The 26,607-nt window shown below is 34.8% G+C and overlaps 1 protein-coding gene across 2 annotated transcripts in view; it reads left to right on the top strand.

The window, feature by feature from the left end:
* Positions 1-25,626, top strand: part of OTOGL (otogelin like) — a 126,456-nt gene extending 100,830 nt beyond the window's left edge. For both annotated transcript variants that reach the window (XM_078074123.1, XM_078074124.1), the window contains 16 exons: positions 834-1,048; positions 4,687-4,828; positions 6,584-6,769; positions 8,369-8,581; positions 9,053-9,157; positions 10,495-10,602; positions 12,006-12,107; positions 12,610-12,714; positions 12,800-12,840; positions 14,684-14,747; positions 15,884-16,062; positions 16,509-16,613; positions 19,515-19,634; positions 21,030-21,075; positions 23,758-23,837; positions 24,512-25,626. In XM_078074123.1, coding sequence (XP_077930249.1) covers positions 834-1,048; positions 4,687-4,828; positions 6,584-6,769; positions 8,369-8,581; positions 9,053-9,157; positions 10,495-10,602; positions 12,006-12,107; positions 12,610-12,714; positions 12,800-12,840; positions 14,684-14,747; positions 15,884-16,062; positions 16,509-16,613; positions 19,515-19,634; positions 21,030-21,075; positions 23,758-23,837; positions 24,512-24,712 — 2,012 coding nt within the window. In that variant the 3' untranslated portion in view covers positions 24,713-25,626. The remainder of the gene's footprint in view (positions 1-833; positions 1,049-4,686; positions 4,829-6,583; positions 6,770-8,368; positions 8,582-9,052; positions 9,158-10,494; positions 10,603-12,005; positions 12,108-12,609; positions 12,715-12,799; positions 12,841-14,683; positions 14,748-15,883; positions 16,063-16,508; positions 16,614-19,514; positions 19,635-21,029; positions 21,076-23,757; positions 23,838-24,511) is intronic.
* Positions 25,627-26,607: the final 981 nt, after the last annotated feature.

Raw genomic sequence — 26,607 nt, forward strand, 5'->3', positions numbered from 1 at the left:
GGTAGGGTAGGATTCAGATCAAGTATGTTCTGGGTTCTGGGCTATTTCTCTGCAGTTCCCTTGGCTCTGCACTCCACTGCATGAAGAGTAAGATCTGTCCCCAGTCTGGCCTTCCTCAGGAAGCTGGAGGTTTTAGCAGGTCAAAGCATGATAACCATCAATAAGCCACGTCATCCTAAGGAAGGAAGATTGTCTATGTCTTAGAATTCCCAGATCAAATCCTGTTTGGTTGTGGTTGTCCAAATGTTGAATGTATCCATGTATCTAGGTGACTGTCTGACCTGACTGCTTTATTACCTGTAACAGTTGTTAATGCACGGGAGTAAGGACTACCTTTATGCCGATCATGGCCTTCTCCTATAGTGGTGATGGGGCAGGGATACTTCCTGAAGGCAGAACTTAATGTTTTCAGGCAGGGTTTTCCTGTGTGAATGGATGACTGGGAGGCAATTACCAAATGCCCACTACTCTAAGGAATATCTTGGAAAGCTTAAGAACTACTTCTGCAATTAGGAGATAGTGGTAATAGTGAAGGAGTGTGGGAGCAGAGTCAATCTCCTCTTTCTTCATTTTCTAACATCTTTTCACATTTCTTGACTTCTAGGATTGTAGTCTCTTTCTTATCTGGTTAAGACAACTCTACTATTTTATCAAAGAATCAGATACATAATTAAAAAATCCATCAACATTAAAGTGAAAGGATATACATTTGGCACCTTGTTCAGTAAATGATTTATTCATTTACAATCAGTTATTAAGATGATTTATTTCTGCTGCCTACATTTGGTTTAAGTGAAAAAATTTTTCCTTCTAAATGTCACATGTCTTTCTAGGAATTTGCAATGAAGATCCAGATGATGATCTAAGGATGCAAAATGGCACAATTATTACAAATATGGAAGACATAGAATTATTTATTGAGAGCTGGGAAATTGAGAAATCATTTGAAGTCACAACAAGAAGACCTGTTAGGAATTGTACTGAGCATGATTGCAGTCACTGCATTGAGTTATTAAATAGAAGAGTTTTCGTTCCATGCCATAATAAAGTAAGTTAAGGGCAACCATAAATAAGAACTGTCACGTTGGACATGTTGAGAGTAAAGCCAATAAATTCTTGTTCTTGCCCGGATGTTCTCCTACTGAGAATAGTTTAGCCCCAAACCTTCTGTCAGTGTGCTTTGGAATTCAGAATCATTTACTTTTATAGACTTAAAGAGATAAGAAGGATAATTATCTTTTTTTCTCCTATGTTTTTTCAGAAGTATATCTACAGCTTTCAAGAAAAATGAAATTCTGTCCTATGAATAAATGCCTCTAAGAGAAAGAAATCAATATCACTTGATAACCCAGTAGAGAAACCAAGACAGTGAGGATATTATCAATTCTCTATGATCCTGGCATCTTAGGTCTCTACTTGTAATAGAGCCTGTCATATATTCAATTTAAACATTCTTTATTTGTCTCTAACTTTCTGACTTTATGTGACTAGTAGATATTTTAAGTAATCTCTATCATTAAAAAAAGATGCATTGTTAGGGACACAGGACAGACAAATATAGCATTTCATGACTCATTTAATGAAAAGTCTGTGAGCATGCAGCACTTACAAGGCATCGTGTTAAACTCCTGTGACCCAAAGATGAATAAGACTCTCCCTTATTCTCCAGAGGTCTGGTGGGAAAGCAAGCTTGTGGACAGGTACATGACAATGTGCAGTCTGGAGGTATATGGGAGCCCAGATTTTCAGGAGACTTCTCATAGCTTTAGATATTTGATTCACTTAGAAGGATGAATATGCCAGGAGAGACAAGGGAGGAAGGGACACCTAGGCAGATACAACAATATGTGTAAGAACAAGTTTTGTGTAAAAGGTCATGTTAGGAAGATGTTGAAATGGTTGAGTGTAATGCATATGGAGGGGAAGAGCCTGGGAAAGAAGGTAAGGGAATTGTCAAAGCAGGAAGAAGCTCACTGTGCAGCACCTCCCATGCTCAACTGTGGAGTGTAGACTCTGTTAATTCTCAGCCTGCCCCATGAGTTCCCTCATGGAAAGGTGAAGGATGGCGAGTCATGGGATAAAAATGGCATATCTTTTGGGAGCTTAGTTTTACTTGGAGATTTGGATGCAGATGGGTTTTAAATGTTTACATTTTTTTAAAAAGCAGGCCTATAAAAATGAAAAAAATAATAAATACTTTAAAACTCAGTTTAGTGTCATTTTAATGTCTTTTAAAGCATAATGATTTTTGGGATGCCTGGGTGGATCAGTCCGTTAAGGGTCTGCCTTCGGCTGAAGTCATGATCCCAGGGTCCTGGGATCCAGTCCCACATTAGGCTCCTTGCTCAGTGGGGAGCCTGCTTCTCCTTCTGCCTCCCACTTCCCCTGCTTGTGCTCGCTCTCTCTCTCTGACAAATAAATAAAAACAAAATCTTAAAAAAAAGCATAATGATTTTCTTTTTTTTTAACAATGATTTTTTTTTTTTAAGATTTTATTTATTCATTTGACACAGAGAGAGAGAGCACAAGCAGGGGCAGAGGGAGAGGGAGAAGCAGACTCCCCACTGAGCAAGGAGGCCAATGCGGGACTGGATCCCAGGACCCTGGGATCATGACCTGAGCTGAAGGCAGACGCTTAACCAACTGAGCCACCCAGGCACCCCAAGCGTAATGATTTTCAAAAAATCGCATTTTTAACTGGGAACTTAGTAGGGTAATTAAATCAGAAAACTTCTTAACTTATCTATTGAAGGCTTGGGGAGGCAGTGCAGAGTGCCATTTAGTCTGTCATAGCCCAATCACACAGACAAACCCCTTCCCAGTGACTTGGATGGCAAAAGAGAAAAGCAGGTAATTTGGTTTCCCACTTGTAAGCTTCACCTTCATTTGACAATCTCCATAGCAGGCAGGTGATCTGTCTGGATTCTATCATTTTTCTACCTAAAACCCTTCAGTGTCTTCCACTTCCATTTAAAGTCTTATGAGGTCCTCTACGCTCTGGCCCACCCACTTCTCTAGCTTCCTTTCTGCTACACTCTTCTTGCTTACTGAGAGCCAGTCTCCTTTCAATTCTTTGAATATTCCAAGGTTTTTCCTGCCAGTGGGCTTTTAAGCTTCTAGTTTTTCCAGCCGGAATACTTCTCTCCTTTGATTCATTTTAGTAGGGTGATTCCTCTGGATTCTATTCAAAGACCTTTTTTAGCTATGAGGTCCACAGGCAGAGAATAGGTCTGTGTTATTGACCTTTATGCTCTTCATGCATAGCACGGTGCTTGATAGGTGGTTAGGTGTTCAATAAATTATGAAAGCCTGCATAAGTGAATATATGAATGGGGGATACAGGAGAGTCAACTTTTGTGGGTTAAGTGGAAAGGTATGTAATTTTTTACTTTGGATAAATTAAGTCATATGGGATTTCAAGCAAAAATACCCAGAAAAAGCTTAGAAACATAATTCTGGAGCTCAGAGGAGGTAACTTGAGGCCAGGATCAGGTTTGGGGAGTTCTTTGTGTATGGATTTTTAAAAACAACAATGAGTAATGTGCAATGTTCCAGAGTCTGCTCTGTGCATTTACTATATATTAGCTCACAGCTATCTTAAGTAGTAGTAAGTTTATGTTTAACTCTTTAACTTATGAAGAAACCGAGGAAAAGATTTACATGCCCAAGATGGTGGTATGAGTCCGGGAAGAACATCTGTAACTAGTAGACGTGACCATTGAGGATGAGGTCTAGAGAAACACTCAGAATAAGAGGTAGCAGAGGAGCTGACACCCGACAGGTGAGCAGGCAATAGAATGAAGTACACTAAAAGTCCAAGGAGAGGGTTTTAAGAAGGAAACTCTCAGTGTTCCCTGGATTCCACAATGAGCGTGCTCTTGACCACAGCAAGTATTCCATGTAAAGTGAAGAATTGGAAACCAAGGGAATGCTATAAAGAAGACTAAAAGAATGTAGAATCTTGGTCTTTATAGACATGGACCTTGAAGAAGAAAGGATGGGATATGAAAAATACAAAGTATTTTTATCTGGCCCTTTGAACTTTGTCAGAATTTGGCATCTGCATGGAGATGTTTAGTACATTTGCTGAATGAACGAGTAGAGAGAAAAATTGGAATAGATGTTGCTACAAGTTAAATTATTTAGATTTCAGGCAATTCTAAATCAAAATGAAACAATCTGTAGGAAGAAATCTCTTTAAATTGAGGCATGTCAAATTACATAAATTGTTCAATGTTCAATATTAATACATAGTTTTTGAGAAGCATTTATAACCTCATTTAATAACTAATGCCATGTATCATTATGGAATGCTTCAGAAACTTCCGGTTTTATCCATTGTAGATTAAAGTCCCATTCAGTGTATGGAAAAGACGATTGTGACCCGAAGTATAATATCAGAAATAGATTTTGCTAGGTCCACATACTTTGTTTCTTTTTCACCTTTATAAGATATACTTATGTAGATTAGTGCAGACAATATTAACCTTATCTAAAATGTGTCTAAAAATATTTTCACATCAGAAGTGACATCTAGGATTATGAAGTTTGGAATCTAAGGTCAAGAAAAATCCGTAATAAGTCTTAACTTGCTACCCTTTGATTCTCTGAATAGTTTTCGACTAACTTAGGGCCTTTAGAGAAATAAAACAACATAACTTATCCCAAGGCAAACTGTGTCTCTAGGTTTCACCGCAGAACTTTTGTGAAAAGATGTGGATCAATTATACCTATTTTTGGAACTATGAATGTGATGCACTTTCTGCCTATGTGGCTCTGTGCAACAGGTTTGACATCTGTCTTCAGTGGAGAACACCTGATTACTGCTGTAAGTAGTACATTTTCAGTAATATTTTCTAACAATCCTATAGCATTCCATGTTTTGCATTCACTTCTTTTTCTTTTCATTTTTCATCACAAAATAATTTTGTAAGAATAAAACGCGGATAAATGTAATGTAGAAGTTAGAGGCCAGCTCACCCACATGGGCAACTTCTAGTTTCATCCTGATCTAAATCTAAGGTTGGCCTCAACCCTCCCAAAAGAAAACCTAGTCCACAAAATATGAGTCAGCAAAATTAATGGAAATATTGAAGAAATCACAGGGGGATTGAACAGGGATTTTAATTCTGTATCCCAGAGCACGTTTTGTTGGTTTCAATTCAACCCGCCTCATTTGACCCCCGGCTTGTCCCCTAGCTTGTGAAGAAGATACAAACTTTTCTGTTCCCTTTTCCTCCTTTCCTGACATAGTATCCACATCCTGGAAGCTAATCTTTCTTTGATTGGTATCTAAGTTCAGTCTTTTTCCAAATACATGTTTGTGGATCCTTTTTCTTTCGTATGTATTCTTTGCCAATTTTTATCTATGGGGCTCATGCTTTCTCATCAAGTTGTAATGCTTTTCATAAAAATTGTATTAAACCTATATCCGGGCGCCTGGGTGGCTCAGTTGGTTAAGCGACTGCCTTCGGCTCAGGTCATGATCCCAGGGTCCTGGGATCGAGTCCCACATCGGGCTCCCTGCTCTGCGGGGAACCTGCTTCTCCCTCTCCCACTCCCCCTGCTTGTGTTCCCTCTCTCGCTATGTCTCTCTCTGTCAAATAAATAAATAAAATCTTTAAAAAAAAAAAAAAAAAAAAAAAAACCTATATCCAGTCCTGGGTATATTTCACAGAAAATACTGTTAATTTAATTTAAGAAATAGCAATTAAATGGATTAAGTGGTAAAAGATGGTGAAAATGAATATTAGTGAAATGCTCCAAAATAAAATAAAATTTTTCATTTTCCCTAGGAGAAAAAGTAAAATACATATAGAAAGGATAATATAGCACAAACACCAGTTACATGACTTCATTTCAGACATAAAGCAGCTCCTGGTATGCTTTACTATCCCTTACCTCTCTTTGTTCCCAGAGATAATCACTATTCAAGAGTGGGGTTGCTTGATTCATAGGAAATGTATGACATCTCTAATTTTAATAGATACCATCAAATTGTTCCCCGCTGAGATTTTACCAATTTATACCCCTACCAGCTGTGTGTTCATTTTTTAACAGTATGATTTTTTAAGATCACTGAAAATCAAAAGAATTGTCTAAAACATCATTTAGAAACTGTTCAGCAATTGTAGTTTCTTTTGACAGTGAAGGATTAAACCTAAACACACAGCATTTTTCTTTTTTATGGCTTGGTTGAGTTACATATTTAAAGCATATTTCTGTGCTTAGTCTGAATAGACGGTTCCATCTCCTCACTACACAGAGAAGTAACCTCATACTAGTTGATCCTGTATTTATGCCAACTAGATTTGGGCTGCCTTTTGATCACATTTACTTGCTACAAATCAGATGAGCTTTTCCTACTATAACATAACATATAATACTAGCTGGACCCCCGGAAGATACTCAAAAATACCTATTGCTTCTTTTGTTTCTAGTTTTGGGTTACATAATAAATGAAAAATGAAATTTGAAGAGACGGAAATGGGCAAAATTCATTTTCAGAAAGAAATCCAATATTTCTTCCTTTTACTATAATCCAATTTTCTCATTAGCAAATTCTGTCCTCTGTTATTCATAGCTCTGAGTTGCCCAGAGGGGAAGGAATATCAACCCTGTGTGAGGACTTGTGAAGCAAGAACATGTCTGAACAGGTGGTTCTATGGACATTCTTCATGTTTGAATTTAAGGGAAGATTGCGTGTGCAAAAATGGAACCATCCTTCACAGGCCAGACTCAATTCAGTGCATTCCAGAGCAAGAATGTGGTAAGCAGCAGAGTGCAAGATGACTGCTTAGGGACTTGGCAAATAAATAAAGCTTTTTTAGATCTTGGGGAGATGTGCTGAGAAAGATTGATCAACAGGTCCCCTAGGTGTTGGAAAGAAAACCGGTTTGTTTGTAGTTTGATTTTAATATGTTACCCAAATTAGATGTTTTGGTGGTGATGTGGTTTTGTTGTTGTTGTTGTTCCAAGTTTTTATTTAAATTCCAGTTAGTGAACATACAGTGTAATATTAGTTTCAGGTATAGAATTTAGTGATTCAACACTTACATACAACACCCGATGCTCATCACAACAAGCGCCCTCTTTAATGTCCATCACCCATTTAACAAACCCCCCCTACAGCGATGCAGTGATGATGTGTTTTAGTCTCTACCTATGCCTGTAATAACTAGGCGGGGGTATGATAAATTAAGAATTAAGAGCATAGGATGTGAACTGAATTGAAATTCCAATTATTTCATGTAATAGTGATTCATCTTTACCTCTTTGATCCTGGGTTAGCATCTGTAAAATGGAGAAAATAATAGCACTTATCCCATAAAGTTAGTGTGGGGATACATAAATAATACAAAGCATTTTGCAACAGTGCCTAGAGAAAAATAACCACTCAAGAAATGTCAGATAATGTTATTATCTGGGAGAAAACATTTAATTGTTCAACTTTCATTTTCAAACCATTTGATTCTGACTCATCGTCTCCATGGTGGTTGCAGATGAAAATAGTGCAAAACTGAGAAAATTGCAGTACAGAGCTTAACATTATGGTTAGAGGAAAAGAGATTAAGCTAATAATGAAAGAGAATGGGCAAGTAGAAGTGAAATGCATATATAGTTCCAGAAAGAAGTTTGTGTTTGCCGTTGAGAAAAGTATTTGTAGAAGACTTTGAGAATAAACAGGCATGTTTGTTTTTTTAGGGACCTGTGAGGTTGGTTTGACAGTAAAGAGAATAATATAAAAGAAGTTCATTTGAGGCTGGGGATATGGCCATCACTATATTCATCTCTATCATTTTTAAAAGAACTACTAGTGGACCATATTTATCATTAAGTAAAACTTCAATAATAAAACTACATAATTACTAAATAATGAGTCACTAAATAATTAGCTACTTCCCACATTTAGATTTTAAAGTTGACATGTTTTGAATTTTCATCGGACAAAAATGATAAATATGTGGTAGGGACTTCTTTTCCTAATACCACTCAGTTTGAACAGTTAATATTTTAAAACTAACTTACATTTATTTTACTGAGTTTGTTCAAGCAAAATAAATCATATTAACAAGACAAAATGAATAAGAAATAATGAACAGATTATCTTATGTATAGAAGAGGACATGCAAATTTACAGATAGTTGTAGAAGAGAAAATATTTTTGTAGATTACATTACAAATTTCATGGACGAGAAATGCAAGCTACTAGCTGATAAAAAGAAGAATCTGTAAGAAAGGATAAATCTGTGACATGTTATCTATGTCGCTGAGCCAAGTCAAGTCATGGTCTGAAATTCAAATATCATAGCCTGATTTATTTTAGTGTCCGGGTTATGAGTGATGTAACATTGTCCATCTTTTTAAGCATGCACAGATAGTGAAGACCAACCTCGTACTGCCGGGGAGGTTTGGAATGGGGGCATTGACGAATGTGCCCTCTACAAATGTTTGGAGAATGGAAGTATTATTCCTACAGAACCTGATTGTGATGAAGAGCCCTCACCAATTTGTGAACGAGAAGCTGAAGTTGTCCTGGGCATCACTGATAAGTGGACCTGCTGTTCAAAGGAAGTTTGCGGTATGTGTGCAGGCCAAAGACTTCCCGTCTGTCAATGCCACAAAATATGTCGATATTATTTGTGAAAAAATCAGGACATGCATAATGTTTAGTAAACAAAAGTGTTGAGGTAAAAACAGAAATATGGCCATAAGTATCATTTCTATTTTCTCAAAGCAAGTTTTTCCTCATTATGGTTTTGCTGATTTTGCAAATACACATACGAAACTCTAGCTATAAGCAATTAATAGTATTCAATAATATGTGACAAGGTTCTGGGAATCTTTGACTTAGGACAATTAAGGGTGAAAGGACCATAATAAATAAACCTTAAATCTGCTACCTTTTCACATATGACCCATTTGTCGGTTGAATGTGTTTAATTGCAGTGTAAAAACATGTATAGTAAGAATCACTTCACTGATTTGAGTTAGAAGCACAGATTTTAGTTATATTCGCTAATATTTTAGTGCTTCTGTTTCTTATTTCCAGGATGTGACATGACCTTATGTGAAACTGCTATTCCAACATGTACGAATAGTCAGAAATTGGTTGTTGGCCATAGTCCTCTTTCTTGTTGTCCACAGTATCAATGTGGTGAGTAATTAACTAGGAAAAGTAAGAGTGAGGTTCATTGCTTGTTCAGAATAGTGGATTAGAGTCTCATTCTTTGGGTCTACAAGAAAATGATTTGTTATAAAATACTGTGAAGTTGTCTTGCTAAAGATAGTTCTTTTTTTTAAAAGATTTTATTTATTTATTTATTTATTTATTTATTTATGATTTTATTTATTTATTTGACACACACACACACAGAGGCAGGCAGAGGCAGAGGGTGAGCAGAGAGCCGGACATGGGGCTTGATCCCAGGACTCTGGGATCATGACTGGAGCCGAAGGCAGATGCTTAACCAACTGAGCCACCCGGGTGCCCCAAAATAGTCCTTTTTTAACCTGCAATTTCTTTATAAATAAATGTATATATATACGTATATTTTAAGTTTATATATTATATTAACACATGGATTTAGATAATTAACTCATTTTAAAGATCTTAATCTTAGCAGAAATATATAGGAAATAGCAGGTGTGGTATTGTAATTTATAATAAGAAACTACATACCTGGTCTTCTACCCCATTCTCAGTACAGAGCTCCTAATCCCGTTTCCTAAATGAGGAGACCTATAAAGGTGTCTTTTGTTATGTTAATGACTGCTATTGGAAAGCCTTTAGCTAATCTGAGAATGGGGTCTGGTTGCCAGGGGAACCAATCCTGTGACTGGAGGGTTAGAATTTTTCAGTCCCACCCCCTGACCTCCAGGGAGGGGACAGGGGCTGGAGGTTGGATCTGATCTTAAATAGCCAATGATTTAATCAATCATGCCTACGTAATAAAGCCTCTAAAATAAACCCAAAAAAGACTGAGGTTTAGAGAACTTCCAGGTTGGTGAACACAAGGAAATTCAGGGACTGGTGTGCTCTGAGAGGGCATAAAAGCTCCCTACCCTTTCCCTATCTTTGCCCTATGCATCTCTTCCATCTGGCTATTCCTGAGTTATATTCTTTTATAAAAAATTGGTGATCTGGTAAGTAAAAGTTTTCTCTGAGTTCTGCTGGCTGCTCTAGCAAATTAATCAAACCCAAGGAAAAGGTTGTGGAAACCCCCGATTTATAGCCAGTCAGCCAGAAAGGAGTACAGGTAACAAGTGGGGCTTGTAACTGGTGTCTGTAGATACTGTCAGAATTGAGTTGAATTGTAGGACAACCAGCTGGTGTCTAGAGAATTACTGGGTGCTGAGTGGGAACCCTCCCCCACCAAACACACTTTGAGTTAGCAAGATATATATAAATTCAAAGAGAACTAAACCATACTACTTTATTTATTTTATCATTTCACTTTATACAATTTTTCAAATATCTTGGTGTTTCTGCAGAATGTGACCAATTGAAATGCCCCAGGATTTCAGTACCAGAATGCAGAGAAGACCAATTCATGATTCAAGTTCAACAGGAAGAGCCTTGCTGTTTTTCTCCTCTCTGTGGTGAGTGTTCTGTGAGATAACTTTTTTGAACCAAAGGGAGAATGTAGGGAAAATCTCTTATTTGATATGAATTTCATGGGACTGATGGTAACCAATATTCTGCTGATATACTGATAGGAATCCAACTGAATAAGAACAGTTGAAAAGAAAGTACGGCATTTTAAATGACTCGACAATTATTACAGTTAGCATTACTTTCTCTTATTATATATATGGGCTATATATATCAGTCAAAACATGCTCAAGACAATATAATTAAATTTTTTTTTTCTTTAATAAGGCTAGTACCAGTTGTTTTTAGAGAAAAATTTAGCCTTGGCTTTCCTTGAAGAACCAACTGAAATAATGGACTCTGCTAAGCCATTAGAGAACCACTTTAAAACTTCATTTTATATATCATGTGTGATGTTATGTGTGAGCATAGTGATGATGGAAGAGAATGGTAGAAATGAAATGAAAGGTGTCTGGGAAAAGACTATAGGGAGTTATATATTCTGTCTGATGAAATGGACACTGAAAATTAAAAAGTTCTCTATTTTCCATTTCAAGTGAATTTTCATATCAAAGACTGGTGATTAATGTAGGTTTCAGGTGTACCTATGGAAATCAAAACACATCTCTTTGTACCAGTTAAGGTTCTCTGAGTGCAGGTGGCAAAATGGATTGCTTATGGCTAGTTTACACACAACCAATTACTGGAAGGCTTGGGGATCAAGATTTTGTAGGATCAAGATGAAGCAGAAAAACCAAGCCCTGGAAAGGAGAGAAACCAGCTACTCCAGGGGGCAGTCACTAAGGACTGAGTCAGTAACATCCATTTCCTGCCCTGGTGTGCCTCTGTTTGTGATTCAGATGCCATAGAAAGAGATTCTGATTTGTCTAATGTGGGTTGTTCCTACACAGAGGCCTGCTGAGAGTCAGGCACCTTTATTAAGAGTCATTCCAAGACAGTATGGGTGGGACATTTTGCCAGGGTCTTTCAGAGAATTGTAATTGAAGAATTGTAATTGAAGGGAACAGCCCAAAAGAACAGGTGCCTACTCTATTAATATTCTTCCATAAATTGGAGTAATCAAGGGTAGCGAATTCAGAAAACTGAAGTAAATAAATCAATGACATTTTGATCCTAGGAAAAAGAAAGTTGCTCTAGAAATCTTAATGCTCTGTATTTCTGGTAAGATGGTGTTTTTCTCGGTCACTGTGCTCGGAAAGCATATAGCAATATACCTACTAGCACTGTTTTCATGACCAAATGAGGAGATCTGTTAAAGCCTTATTTTCCCTTTTTCCTATTTTATTAAACGTTATTTCATGTTGATTTTTATATGTCTGTAGTAATCCAAATTAATAATTAGCTTGTTTTTAGCTCAGTTGTGATTTCTGGCTTTTTGTTTTACCTTCAGTTTGTGAATCTTGCACCGAACCTATTCCACTATGTACTGATGGGGAATTTCTCACTGTGGATCTTAATACTACACATTTCTGTTGTCCACGATATTACTGTGGTGAGTATATCTTAACTAATTTAAAATATTTAGATTTATCCAATATTTAAAAAGCCCCATGAATCTTCATTGCACTGTTATATCAGACCTTCATTGAATTCTAGTATATAAAATATATATTAAGTATAGGTAATATTTTTATACATCTAAGAGCTCTTCTTGGATAATATCATTACCTCCCCAAAATAGATTACTATGACTTTTCTCATCATCCTAGAATTTCTAGCTTCCCAGGTGATACCATACATTCTCTACTTCCTTTCTTTTCTTGCACACCTGGCATTTCTCAGGGCTCTTCACCTGCTGAGCTGTCCTAGTTCTACTACTGTTGTACTTGCTTGGGAGTCATGTATTGCATCCCCACCGATACATGGCAAGTGAGTGGTGGGAGAAATATGAGTCCATGCACGACATCAGCAATGGCAGTGAATTAAATGGTAGGTAGTAAGGATAAGCTTTTACAAGAAGCTAACCTTTATCCGTGGAATTTTTTTCTATTTAGTTTGTGACCCAAATCTTTGTCCTGCACCACTACTCGACTGTGCAGAGGATATGAAGCTTGTCAAAGAAAATGTGTCTGGTCAATGTTGTCCAACATGGCATTGCGGTAACTAATTTTCATACTTTGAAGTTTTATTACAGTACAGTGATATATTCTGACCAATATAAATATGTTGATTTTTGCCTTTTAGAATGTAGCTGTGAAAACCTTGTTATGCCAACTTGTGAAGTGGTAAGAACACATATTTTGATTGAATTGTCATATTATTTAAGTTAGTTTATTCTTCCTTTATCCCCCTTATTTCTGAGTTCTCGGAGTTAATGAAATTATCCTCATTAAATTATACTGAAGTTGATTAAAGTAACATGCTCTGGTATCAAATGAGCAAATGATTGACTGAGATCTTTAGGACTCAAACCAAGGGTTGTTTTATGTCTGTGTGTGCTTTTGTGTATTCCTTTATTCTTTCTACTCTGCCATAACTCCTTCATTTCTTTTAGAAACTATAGCCCAGACATAAGTTGAAATGAGAACAAAAGCAAGTTGAAACTGCCTTGTTTTTATTCCTGGCCTCGACTCTTTCTACCTGTGCTTCACTTTCCTCATCTGCAATATAAAAATAACAATACCTACATCATATCAATAAAATAAGTTAATATAAATTACTTAGATAGTACCTGATACATAGAAAGAGCTCAATAAGGATTAGCTAGAATTATTATGATAAAATAAACACAGTACTCCGAATGTTAACCACAAGATCATCATGGAGAACTTTCTAGGGAAGTTAACCATCAAGAAAAGTTTGGAAGAAACAGATAGTTTAGAATAATGGATGAAAGGAGCTGAACTATTCTAGATAGAGGCTAGGTTGAACATGAATAAATGCACCAAAGTGTGAGGTAAGAAATGTATGCTGAAAGATAGCAACCTTTCTCATGCCTTGAGAAAAAGCATCCAACTCTTGGTTTTGGCTCAGATCATGAGCTCAGGGTCATGAGATCAAGCCCCCATGTTAGGCTCTACACTCAGTACGGAGTCTGCTTGGCATTTTTCCCTCTTCCTCCCCCTCCCACCCCCGCCCCTCTCCTTAGTTGCACTTGTGCTCTCTCTCTAAAATAAATAAATAAATAAATAAATAAATAAATAATATCTTTAAAAAAAGAAAAAAGAATCAAGTTAATTTTATTATTGATATCATATGGAAATTAAATGCACTCAGGAAAAGTTATTACTTAAAAATGCAATTCTTAAAACTTTAAACCTGGTACTACACTGAGAGGACCCTATATCGTTTCTGACAGGGCAATGTTTAAGATTGGTATGACAGCAATTTATTGACACCTAAAGGTTATACCACATTTTCTGTGTGTCCACCCTATTGTAAGTTCTTTACCTGAATTGACCCATTTATTTCTCCAACTAAACCTAAGAGGTAGGCATTGTTATTATACCCATTTTAGAGATGAGGAAAGTGAGGAGAAGCCTGACTCAGTAACTTCCCTGAGGTCCCACAGCTAGCAGGCAGCAAAGCCAGATGGGCACAGAGCAGCCTTGTTCCTGAGTCTGTGCTTTTAGTCCCTCTACTACACTCTTCTGCTCCTGCTTTATATGCTGTTGCAGCCTTGCTCCATGCAAACATCAGAACCTTGGACCACCTCCATAGAGAAGATCAAGAATGTTTGCACCAACCAAAATTTCCAGGATTAGCACATATTCTCTTATCTCCAACTATCCACTAGAAGCCCAGATTCCAACAATATTTTCAAGTTATTAAAGACCATAAAGATCATCTTCTCTACTTTCACTCATTTAATAGATAAAGAAATTAAAGTTTAGAGAGATTAAGTCATCCATAATCATATTGTTTATTGTGAATTTTTTCTGTAGGCTGCTAATTAAATGACCATTGTGTTAATCAAAGCCTGTTTACTATCAAATATTTATTAAGCACCTGATATGTGTCTGGCTGTGTGGTAGGGAACTTACTAAATGTTATACTGTGTATATATTTTTATAGTTGTCATATAATAAGCTGTACAAGTCATATTTAATAATAATATCTTTCTGATAGGGAGAATTTACTGCAATAGACCGGAACTTTCAGAGTGACTGTGGATGTGTACAGTATCTCTGTGGTAACTATGTTTTATCTAGCTTTTAAATGATATGAATATTATTGGTATCTATTGTTCACTATTAATAAATTAAAAATGATTTTCTTTGAGTTGTATTACACATTTTAAGCCATTTTGCCAGTTTTTTATTATAAAAGTGCACTATTATTTTTCAGTTGCCTCTTTTGTAATATCTCTAAATGTTCTGACAAATATGTTAATGGGACAGAAAAATGAATGTGTTTTTCAGAGGCTTTGCAGAATTTTAGTTCTATGGTTCTATGTTGTTGATTCTATGGTTCTTTTTAATATATATATTTATTATATATAAAGTTGATTCTATGGTTCTTTTTAATATATATATTTAATATTTTAAAAATAAACATCTAAAAGGGAGACTTATTGTTCACTGTGCTATCATTATGGATGTTAACATTGTAAAGCATAGAACTGATTTTTCTATAAATTAACAAATCTTCATATTATGTATTAGTGGGTTAATAAAAAACCTTTTATTCAACAGCTTGAAACTTTTGCATTTTTATATGCAAGAAAGTTTAAATTCAGTTGTTGGCAAGGCACAAAGAGCTTCTGAGCTGAATCTTCATCACTAGCCTAGCCTAAATTAATATGCTTTTACTTTGTATCAACTACCTTCATCATTGAGTACGATGTACAAGGCTATATTTTGCATCACAACAAAATTGAAAATTTTCTCTCAAAAGAACCATTAAAAACCATAAAATGTTAGTGCCACCATGAAGAGCCCCACTACTGTTGATTTAGATATTGCCTCCATCTATATCTACTCCCCCAAATTGTCATGTTATGTTTCCAGAAGAGAGAATAACAAGTAGCTTGATGATAAGTCTAAAACTCTGGAATCTGCTATGAAGTATAGCTTTTGAAGGCAGTTCAAACAGTAAAGAGGAGTTGACTTTACAGATCACTTTCTTATTGTATGTTAAGGAATAAATGTGCTACATTCATTATTAGGTAAACTCTTGAGTTATTAACAAAATATAGAGGTAAAGATCTTATTGGTTTTGGAAAAAAAAATTGCACATCACAATGAAAACATAAATATAAGTAAAAGTTCCATTGATTGATTAATAAAAAACTCAAAATAGTACTTTCCATTGACTTTCTTTTCTTAGAAAAGGATGATGTGTGTGTATTTCAAGCAGTATCAGTATTGAATCCTGGCCAATCTATGATAAAGTATTTGGAAGGGGACTTTTGTTATACAGTGGAGTGTCTGGAAGAAAAAGATAACCATATAGGCTTTCACACTCTGAATTTTACAATGGTGAATTGCTCAAAAGAATGTGACATTGTAAGTATTCTTTGTAAGTCATTCCAGTGGAGAGTTAAATTAATCATAAAATGTCACTATAGAATTTTAACTAGTGAATACTGCATAAGTTTGAAGTATACACTTGAATAGTTCAATAATCTATTAATGTGTAATATATCTATACAATGCATATTTTCCTTTTCCTGTGTATGATCTTGAGCCTTATTATCTATTTATCTATATAGCTTGCTTGACCTGCTTGATGAATCTTGGCTGTTAGATGTAAAGGCTAATAGTTTTCTTCACTTTCTAATACAGCTATATAAAGTCAATTATTATTTGAAGTGCCTCAAATTCAACCTTTAAATTGCTTACAGGTGTTCTGAGAGAGCATATAGTAATATTGGGAAGCACTTCCAGAATGGATTCATTAAAAATATTGGTATTGTTGTGTGGCTAATTAAATGTACTATCATTATACCCAGCACCAGGTGTACATTCCATCTCCAAGTGATTATGATTGCTGTGGTACCTGCAAAAATGTATCCTGCAAATTTCAAATGGAAAATGGAACATCAGTTATATATGAGGTATGAATTCCTTAGTTCCTAAAATAAGTTCCTTGGAGGGTAGCTCTCTCTGCAATTTTCTGAAGATGATTTTATGTCAAATAGGTTTGAAAAATATCACACATGCACACACACACACACACAGAGTTCTACATACAATAAACACACTCATATACAGCACACAAGACACAGTTACATTTGTTACATTTTAAAGTTTCTGATAATTCCTGCTGTAAAGGAATATGTTTAAATCATTTCTGAAACTCATTTTAGTATAGATCCTCATTTTTTTTTCCAGATGTGAGGAAAATGGGCTTTGAGAATTGCTTATTTCTAATTGTTAGAACAAAGGGAAAAAAACTATTATTTTGTTCACTCATTTAAAATGAAACATTTTCTTTTCTTTTTTTTTTATTATGCTCAGTTAGCCACTGTGTGGTATATCATTAGTTTTTGATGTAGTGTTCAATGATTCATTAGTTGCATATAATCACATATGCTCATCACATCACGTGCCCTCCTTAATGCCCATCACTCTGTTACCCCATCCCTCTGCCCCCTTCTCTCTGAAACCTTCAGTTTGTGTCCTGGGGTCCATAGTCTCTAATGGTTCATCTCCCTCTCTGATTTCTCCCCCTTCAGATTTCCCTCCCTTCCCCTATGGTCCTCCCTGTTATTGCTTATGTTCCACATATGAGTGAAACCATATGATAATTGTCTTTCTCTGCTTGACTTACTTCACTTAGCATAATCCCCTCCAGTTCACCCATGTCGATGCAAATAGTGGGTATTCATCTTTTCTGATGGCTGAATAATATTCCATTGTATATATGTATCACATCTTTTTTATCCATTCATCTGATAAAATCTTAAAAAACAAAGGTGGGGGGTGCCTGGATGGCTCAGTCAGTTGGGTGCCTGCCTTCCACTCAGATCATGATCCCAGAGTCTGGGGATCGAGCCCCACATTGGGCTCCCTGCTCAGTGGGGAATCTGCTTCTCCCTCTGCCCCTCACCCCTCTCGTGCTCTCTCTCTCTCAAATGAATAAATAAAATCTTTAAAAGAAATTTAAAAAATGAAGCATTTTAACAGAAATCTGAAACTCACAATGTTAACATTTTATTATTTCAGGTATTTAAGATTTCAGTGGGTAAATAAGATAAAAGACTTAGAATATTTTTTACAAAGAAGACTTCAAGAGTCAGTAATGCTGTATCACATCTTTCTACCAAAAATAATACAATAATTATTCAGAACTCTCCTATAGTCTCATAATAACTCCATATAGGTTTATGGACTGACCTACTCCTTCCCTAGAAGAGAGAAAGGGAACTTTCTATTTTTAGTGCAGTTATTAGTGATGTCATCAGATTTAGGAGTGTGACTAATTCTTTATAACTTACATTACCTGAAAGTTGTTCCAATTTATTTTTGCCATTCTTAAGTGTTTTCATTAATAGTTTAATTATCTAGAGGTCTTACTTCTGGTGTTCTTAATTACATGGGATTAGTCACATACCCCCAAAACAGATTTCTCCAATCCTGTGCATTTTATTAAATAAGAAAGATGAATAATTGTCTTCTTGTGCCATAACCTATGTTTCGCAGTTATGTGCAAACTAGTGTTACCAATTTAAATAGTGTTGGTGATACTGTTTGTTTTATCCTAGCAATATTTCTATTTTATAATATATTATTTTAAAGAAGGGGTTTTGAAAACAAAACCTTCTAAAATGATGAGGAAGACATAGGTGTCAGTGAGAGAAAAGGAATCAGAATTTACTTGAAAAAACACAGAAATTTGGGGCTTTTAGTAAAAGGGCAACATAAACTCTATAATCAATAAATCCAGGAACCATCTATTTATATGACTAGTATTCACAGTGATAGCCTGAAATGTAGATAAAAGACTAAATTATGTTCAGAATATTTTTTGAGAACTCAACAAGTAATGCAATCAAGGTAAATATACATCAAGATGGTTAACTCCTGCTCTTTCAAAGATAAGCTTTAGTTATCTTGAAATCTAATTTCTGTGGAACAACTGATTTTTGATTTCAGATAAACAAGATTGTACTATTTGAACTGGATATTAACAGAATTACTATTTGAATTTGAATATTTTATTTTCTCTTATACCTGGACTTGGAGATCTTTTCTAATTAAGGTTCATAGAAGATCTAAAGATATTTATAAGTTAAAATAGAATCTGGAGAAAAAGAAGTTCATCAAAATTCCTTACTGCACAAGGAATCTTTAAACCAGAGTTTGGCTAGTATTTTAAAATGTGGGTTAAAAAATAAGAATATAGATCAACAACTACAGCTCGATAATTATGTTATAATATGTCCAGCTGCTTTTATTTCTAAACAAGAATTCTGAAATCAGGAATGAAATAAACAGTTATTATGTTTAAAAATTTGTTAAAGGAATAGGAATATGTTTTAAAACAATGATAAGGAATATAAAACTAGAAGCAAAAGTCAATTATCACTGTCATCCAAAGATTTTGTAATTGTTTTGTTGATAAGGGAGTAGAAGGAAGAATAAACAAATCTCAAGAAAGGAGGCATATTAACTAATACGATTTGTTGTTTTATAATTAGTGAGGGAATATTAAAACAAGACCTTTGTCACTTGGGCAAATTGGATAATTAATCTTGTAGTAGAAACACATACCTATTTGTTTCTTTCCTCTCTATCGCTTTATTTCACTTTTACATCTCAGTTCTAGTATGAAACCAAACACACATGCACACACACCATCTATGTATTTTTAATCCTTTTAGATAAGTTTGGGGATATTTCCAGATGGACATTGTATGCCACAGGAAGTTCTCTGCATCTTGGATAGGAAATATTCTACTTAAGAAACATATCAGATTTTAATAAGCAAAACAGTAACTTTCTCTTATTTTTAGGAGGGGAGTACCTGGCACTATAATTGTACCACATATGAATGTGTTAAGACTGATGAAGGGACAATGATTCTGAACTACAATATGGTCTGTCCCCCTTTTAATGAGACTGAATGCAAAATGGTTTGTACTTTATCATATCTAAGAAAATGTAGTATTACATATAATTTAGAAAATATGTTTTCAAAGGTCGTACATAAATACATTGTGGCTTATTTATTTGGTGTACGTTTTATTTTCATGTATACATAAAAGCTCATTATATTTCTTCAGTTTGCCATTTTGAGTTATAAATGGTGTTCCAAATAACTTTGATTCTCCCTGAACGGACATTGTGCTAGATCAAAGAATTATTGAAAAATCATTTGATCAGCAGACCTAGCCTCTCTTTCAGTATGAATTAATAATCAATTAGAGGTTGGCCAATTTTATTATTTCTTAAACACACAGCCAGATTTATGATGCCATTCCCTTTTTAATTCATGCTGGCCTAAATGAAATTTGTCTTAACTTCTCTGAGCACAGGCCATGGTGAAACCTGGCATATATCACAGCACTGCTGATCGTTTAGCTTAGATACCCCAATTCCTTATTCTCTCAGAGAAGAGTCCATTGGGAAAGTAGATTTTTGGAGCTGATAGATACTTTTTTCTTACAAGATCCTTCGTAGCTTTAACTATTTAGGAGATAGTAATCCCTAATGAAAAGTGAACTTTGTTCTATTGTGTAGGCAATATTTTTCTTAAGTATGCAGAAATAGCATAGTCTCACTGATTTTTTTTTTCCCAAGATGTGCCCTTTTAGTGATGGTGGCTAGCTGGCTGGGTAGGTAGATATCGTATATAGTAAAGTAATAGAATTTCAGCTCTGGAAGGAATCTTAGGCATCATCTTATTTCCCAGATTCATTTTTATAGCGTAAATTCTGTTACTTGAATTGTAATTAGCAAGTTACCAAAAGCAATTAGTGGCTTACTGTAAGAATTCAAAAAGATAATCAATAAAATTTTCTTAATTTAGTCTTAGGCAAGAGTCATCCTGAAGTGGTGGATTTTTTTGAATAAAATGATAAAGAAAAAGATACATCATTTTAAAAATCAGTTATATTCAGGAACTTAGTCTTGTCTCATAGAGTACTTTAGGTTATTTCAAGGAGTTGAAAGAAACATAATGGCCTCTATTTAGAGTACCTATTAGTACTTTGCTTTGGTAAGAATTTTTTTGGTGTTATTTAAAATGTTTTTAAATAAATAAATAAAGAAAGAAAGAAAGAAAGTGTTCTTCTAAGTAAGTTAATCTTTTTGCACTTTGTTTTACTAGTGAATAACAAAAATTTAAACAAAATATCAGCTCCTAATTTTAAAAACAAATTCTCATTAGAAATGGTTAAATTTCTATAATTTTCCTTTAAAGGCTTTGTGATATTTAATAAAAATACTGAGAGTTAGTTTTCTATTTCTAGTCCAAGAGGAAATAACAAACACTGTGAGTTTTGACTTTATTCCTTCTCTCTTCCTAGAATGAAGGGATTGTAAAGCTTTATAATGAAGGCTGTTGCAAGATCTGTAAGTGAGGACATATTACATGCATTAATTTGATAGATTAGTTTTAATTGCTCATGGTGATTATGATTTTTCTCATAAAATTCAGATCTTATGATGCAAGGAGGGAAGCACATTTTATAATGTTATTATTTAAATGTTTGTCATGTGGTTAATTATTTTGTAATTTAGTCTTCTGGAATATGAATAAAGTATTTTTAATTTAGATGAATATTAACCTAAATATCAGAAATTTCTTTATTGTTGTATTTCCCAAAAGGTTTTGCATAGGATTTTAATAGGTTTTAAGTTAAAAAAGTCTCTATGGTCAAATTTGCTTGGAACATGATGGGCTATACAAAGTTAGCCCATCTCAAAGATGAGAATGGCATTGTGACTTCAATAAGGACTTGGATTCTATAACTCCATGTTGATTATTAAACAAGTAAGTACATCTTGTTATCCGAGAGCAGGCAGGGGAAGATCTATACAACTGACCATAATCCTGCTATTCATTGCCTGCCACACATCGGCACTATTATGCCCCCTGAAGACTGTATTGCAACCAAACTTCACAACAGTTCTGGGAGGTAGATGGGGAGGTAAGTATGGTTTCCCCTCCAGATAAGGAAATGAAGCTTCAGAAAAGTTGATTGCACTAATCAGTAATGGACTCAGGCCTGTCCAATGCCCAGGCCCCGGACCTTTCACTTCTGCCAAGCTCTCTGAAGTTGCAGAATAATACCAACCTACCTCAGTTTCTCCCATCTGACATGTAAGGACTTGTGAAATAGTTTCTGCTTTGGTATCACAGACTCCTTGTCTGCAGACTTTGCTTCTGGGTGACTGGGCTATCTTGGAGAGACTGGATGTTGGAAATGCCTCTTGGTACTAATAATTTCAGACAACTAATGATAAATTTATGCTGTCCCAGTTATATTCATTGTACGAATTAGCTAATCAAACTGATTTCTATGAAGTGCCTGCCATGTATCAGGCACTCTTTTAGGCACTGGGACTATGATAGTGAATGATGCAATACCTGCATGCCTAGTGCATATTAGGAAGAAGGGGGAGAAACAATGAACACATAAATATATACTATCGTGCCAGGTAGAGATGAGTGATATAAAGAAAAATAGTGCAGAATAAAAGGGATGGAGAGTGGGGAGCTGGGTTGCTAATTTAAGTGAGTGGTTAGAGAATGCCTCTACGAGGAGGTATCATCTGGGTAGAGAATGAATGTCTTTGGAAATCCAGCCAGGAAGAATAAAAAGTATTGAAAGCAGAGGAAATAGCAAAGTTTGGCTAAGCACAGGGATGAAGGTGACAGAAAGAAGAGGGTAGGTACCTTATAGGTCACATTAAAGATGATTTCATTATTAACTAATCTTTCTTACATGAGAATAGAAAGGCTAATAAAGTAACTAACCACTGAGTGAAAGCACCATAAGGAACACACCAGCCTGCCCTCCATCACCAATTCTGAACCTCCGACCAGGCTATAGGTGGGAGGCTAGGGAAAGGAGAAGGAACAAGCCTAGGATTCTGAGGAGGAGCCACAAATGAGATGGAGGAAAACCAAAGGGGGTGTTTTGGAAGCCAAGTGTGGAAATTGTATCAAGGAGGAGAGAGTGATAGACTGGGCCAAATGCTGCTGAGAAATTAAGTAGGATGAGAACTAAGCTGTGACCTCCGAAGTTAGCACTTTGAAGGTCAAGAGTGACCTTGAGAAGGACAGTTTAATTTCAGGCAATCTCTGCTACTCATCTCTGCTTCAACTGCAGTAGTTTAACTTTTAGATACTTTACATGTTGGAATTTCATATAAGCACTTAAAGATTTTGTGGCTAAACTAGTTTGGAAACTGGAGATCTAATTTCAGTCTTTTGCAAACAAGGAAACTCAGCAGAATGATTTCAGTGACTTTGCTAAAGTAACAAAGCAAGTTAGTGTCAGAGTGAAGTAAGAACCTTGGTCTTTTTGCATCCTGATTCAGGGGTTATTTACATCCACTATCCTATAGCATTAAATATATATTCTTAGCTGTATTATCAAGTGGTCATCCATCACATGCACAGAGGCATATTAATGTATCATTAATTAATACAAAGTATTTTAATGTGAAGTCATAAGAGATCATTTCAGAGCCATAAATACAAACTATAATTTGACTCATCCATACATTTCAAAATGGTTAATAAATAATTCAATTACATTTATGTATGATTTTATCTTAACATCTATTAAGATAAAGTGGTTTTAAATCTGTTTTTAATTCTAAGATTTATGTATATATGTATAAATGCCTAATTATGTACATGTATATTTACTTCTACATACAATGTTTCATTATAAAAATAATTGCATATTTTTAGAATTTTAAACATTTTATCTCTCTATATGATACATATGAACATTATTGCATGTGTAGAATGTTTTGATTTATGATTATGATAACTATTCTAGGACAATAAGGTAAAGAGATAAGTACAATGCTAAAAATATGAGAAAATCTATTTAGAAAGTGAAAATAAATATCGAACGTAAAATATATGAAGGAAATTTTAAGTATACCTTAATATAGACTATATTTTATATAAATATATACATTATTTTATTTTAAATATAGGCATATGTTTAATTGAATTAAGAAACAATCTGACATGGGCCTTCTGATGAATAAATACATTCTATATTTTATCAGGCAAACGAGAAGAAAGAATATGCCAGAAAGTGATCATTAAATCAATCATAAGGAAACAGGACTGTATAAGTCAAAATCCTGTAAGTGGAAAAATATGATTTGTTACATAAAGGGCATGTGTCTTTCCAAAAGTATATGTGTCACAGCACTAATATGTTTGTAAGCCAACAAAATGCCGAGTGTCACAATATTTAACTTTGAGATTATTCATACATTTTAATATTAAAATATTCCGTTTGTGAAGAAGTGTGAACTATTCTTAGCATAAATAATCAATAGTTATGAATCATAATTGCAATCTAGAGAGATGGAAATTAAAACCAAATATATTTGACTACATATTTTCTTAACTATGCAATTTAACTCAGCAAAAATAGTCTTAGTTCTAACTTTACCCCATTTAATGTGACCTATACAATACTACAGTCTACACGAGCCATGATACAATACAGATTACAATAGGATCATTAGATTGTGATGAACATTTTATACATAACTGACTAGTTATATGTGCAATTTATTTCAGAGTTTGATTTATGTCAGCCTTGCTGTCTTAGGCATCACCATGGAACATCTCTTGGACTTATTCAAGTTACTAAGTTTTAACTTGGTATTTTTTGCAGTCTTCTAACATAGAAGCTTGAGAGTTATTATAGTGATAATAAAGTTTTGCTTTCATTTGTTATCTTAGAAGAATTGAATAGCCAGTTTTTAAAAATTTTAAGAATTCTTTTCTCATTGTCTCTCCTTACAGGTAAATGTCGCATCTTGTGATGGAAAATGCCCATCTGCTACCATATATAACATCAATATTGAGAGCCATCTAAGATTCTGCAAATGTTGTCGTGAAAATGGAGTGAGAAACTTGTCTGTGCCTCTATATTGCTCAGGAAATGGCACTGAAGTTATGCATACCCTCCAGGAACCTATAGACTGCACATGCCAGTGGAACTAAACTTTTGGATTCTAGGAACTCTGTGCAATAATCATAATGTCAAGTGAAGTTACCTTCTAACACTATTATTTAGGCACTGGAAGATTTATACTATTTAACAATAACATATTTTTCACACTATTGGGATATGGCAATTTAATACTTGGTACAAATATATGCAATTTCCTAGGAAAAAATAGATGTATTGATTTACTTTATTTTAAAGAATCAAATGATTTTAAGTTGTTCAGCTGAAATGCAGTTATGTATTTAATTGCAACATGCCACAGCCCTGGGATATTGTCATCAATTAGAAGATTATTTTGCAGAAATTTTCAGTTGCACCCAATAGTGATTTTTTTTGCTTTACGAAGTCTGCCATAGCTACCCAAATTAAGGTAACAGTACTCGTTCATTGCCACTGTTTAGTCTGGTAAATGTAATTAGTTAGAATTGACATCTGTATAGTCATAAAGAGTAGGATACTTTGAGACAGATCACAGAACTACAGGATTTTAGATTTTTTAAAGCCTGAATGAATGTTAGGGTTGTTATTGCAAATTCCTCTCATTTTGCAGGTATATCAGGTCATTGGAGAAGCTGTGTGACTTACCCCAAGTGACTTTGTGCATTCCAGTCCTATGCTCTTTTCTTTTGAATGGTATAGTAAGGTGTCTGTCACAGAACCTTTGATTCTTAAAGAGTTTGCTTTGCATAGAATTAAGACTTTCAAACTCAATTCCTTTTAAAGAAATGAAAAAAAAATGCCACACATACATATGTATATACATACATATAATAGTAATCCCAATAATAGGAAATGGAGAAATGTAGCATTAGTTGCTAAATAGTGGAAGGATATCTTGGACTTTTATTTTTTTATACCATTACAACTGTTATTAAATATGTTATTATTTAACATTTAATTAACTATTTGCTAGCTCATGGACCTATGATTTTTTTATATGTATTCGCATTCGATCAAAGTTGCATGCTATTTTGCTTTTCATGCTGCTGCTTTGCCAATGAAGAATGAAATAAAATTATTTGAATGTATTAATAATTGTACAGTGGAATGCTGCACTTTTTAAATATAGTAAATTATTGTCATTTGCAAGGAACATACCTTGCGATCTTTGCAAATCCCCAAATTTTCTGCCACTTACAGTATAGAATTACTTGAGTTTCCTCATCTGTAAAAAGGAGAGAATGCCCCACTTGGTATGATTGTTGTGGGGATCAAATGAAGTCAAATAGCAACAAGAAAACAGTAGAGGTGCACTGAAAAGCAGATGCGGGGGCCTGATGGACTAGGTTCAGATTTCAGCTAGGTGAGTACTTGGGTTTCAAAATCATGCTTCCCAGAAAAAAATGCAACTTTCTAGATATTTTGGACCTCTAGGGTTACTAAGAAATGAGTGAAAGAATGAAATGAACATTGCATCTGCAATGTCCCGGTATCTACTGTTTATAAAAATTGACTTTATCTTATTTGTGCTTAATAAAAATGCTTCATCTAGACACTAACATTTCGGTATTCTTTGACTCCTGTTAACATATAGACTGAATCAAACATGTTTGGTTAAAATAACATTGCTTGAAAGAAACTATTATGTACCTCAGCTGAGGCACATAATGTTGTATATTGTCTGCCACACATTTCTTTATTTTCATTCTCTGTAAAATACTTGTCATTAAATTAAAAATACTAAATCACATTTAGACCTATTTGTGGGGGAAAGTGGGAAACACTGTCCTAGAACATCATAAGCTTTCTGCAATACAACAGGTAGGTATTGAGCACCTGCTATGGGCCAGGTGCTGTTCTAAGCTCTGAGGATATAGGTAAAGTAAAGCAGACACAGTGTGGACCCTCCTGTAATTTAAAATCTAGTGAGAAAGTAGGCATTAGTTAA

The sequence above is a fragment of the Halichoerus grypus genome, chromosome 6 (genome assembly GCF_964656455.1).
Source record: "Halichoerus grypus chromosome 6, mHalGry1.hap1.1, whole genome shotgun sequence".
NCBI lineage: Eukaryota > Metazoa > Chordata > Mammalia > Carnivora > Phocidae > Halichoerus > Halichoerus grypus.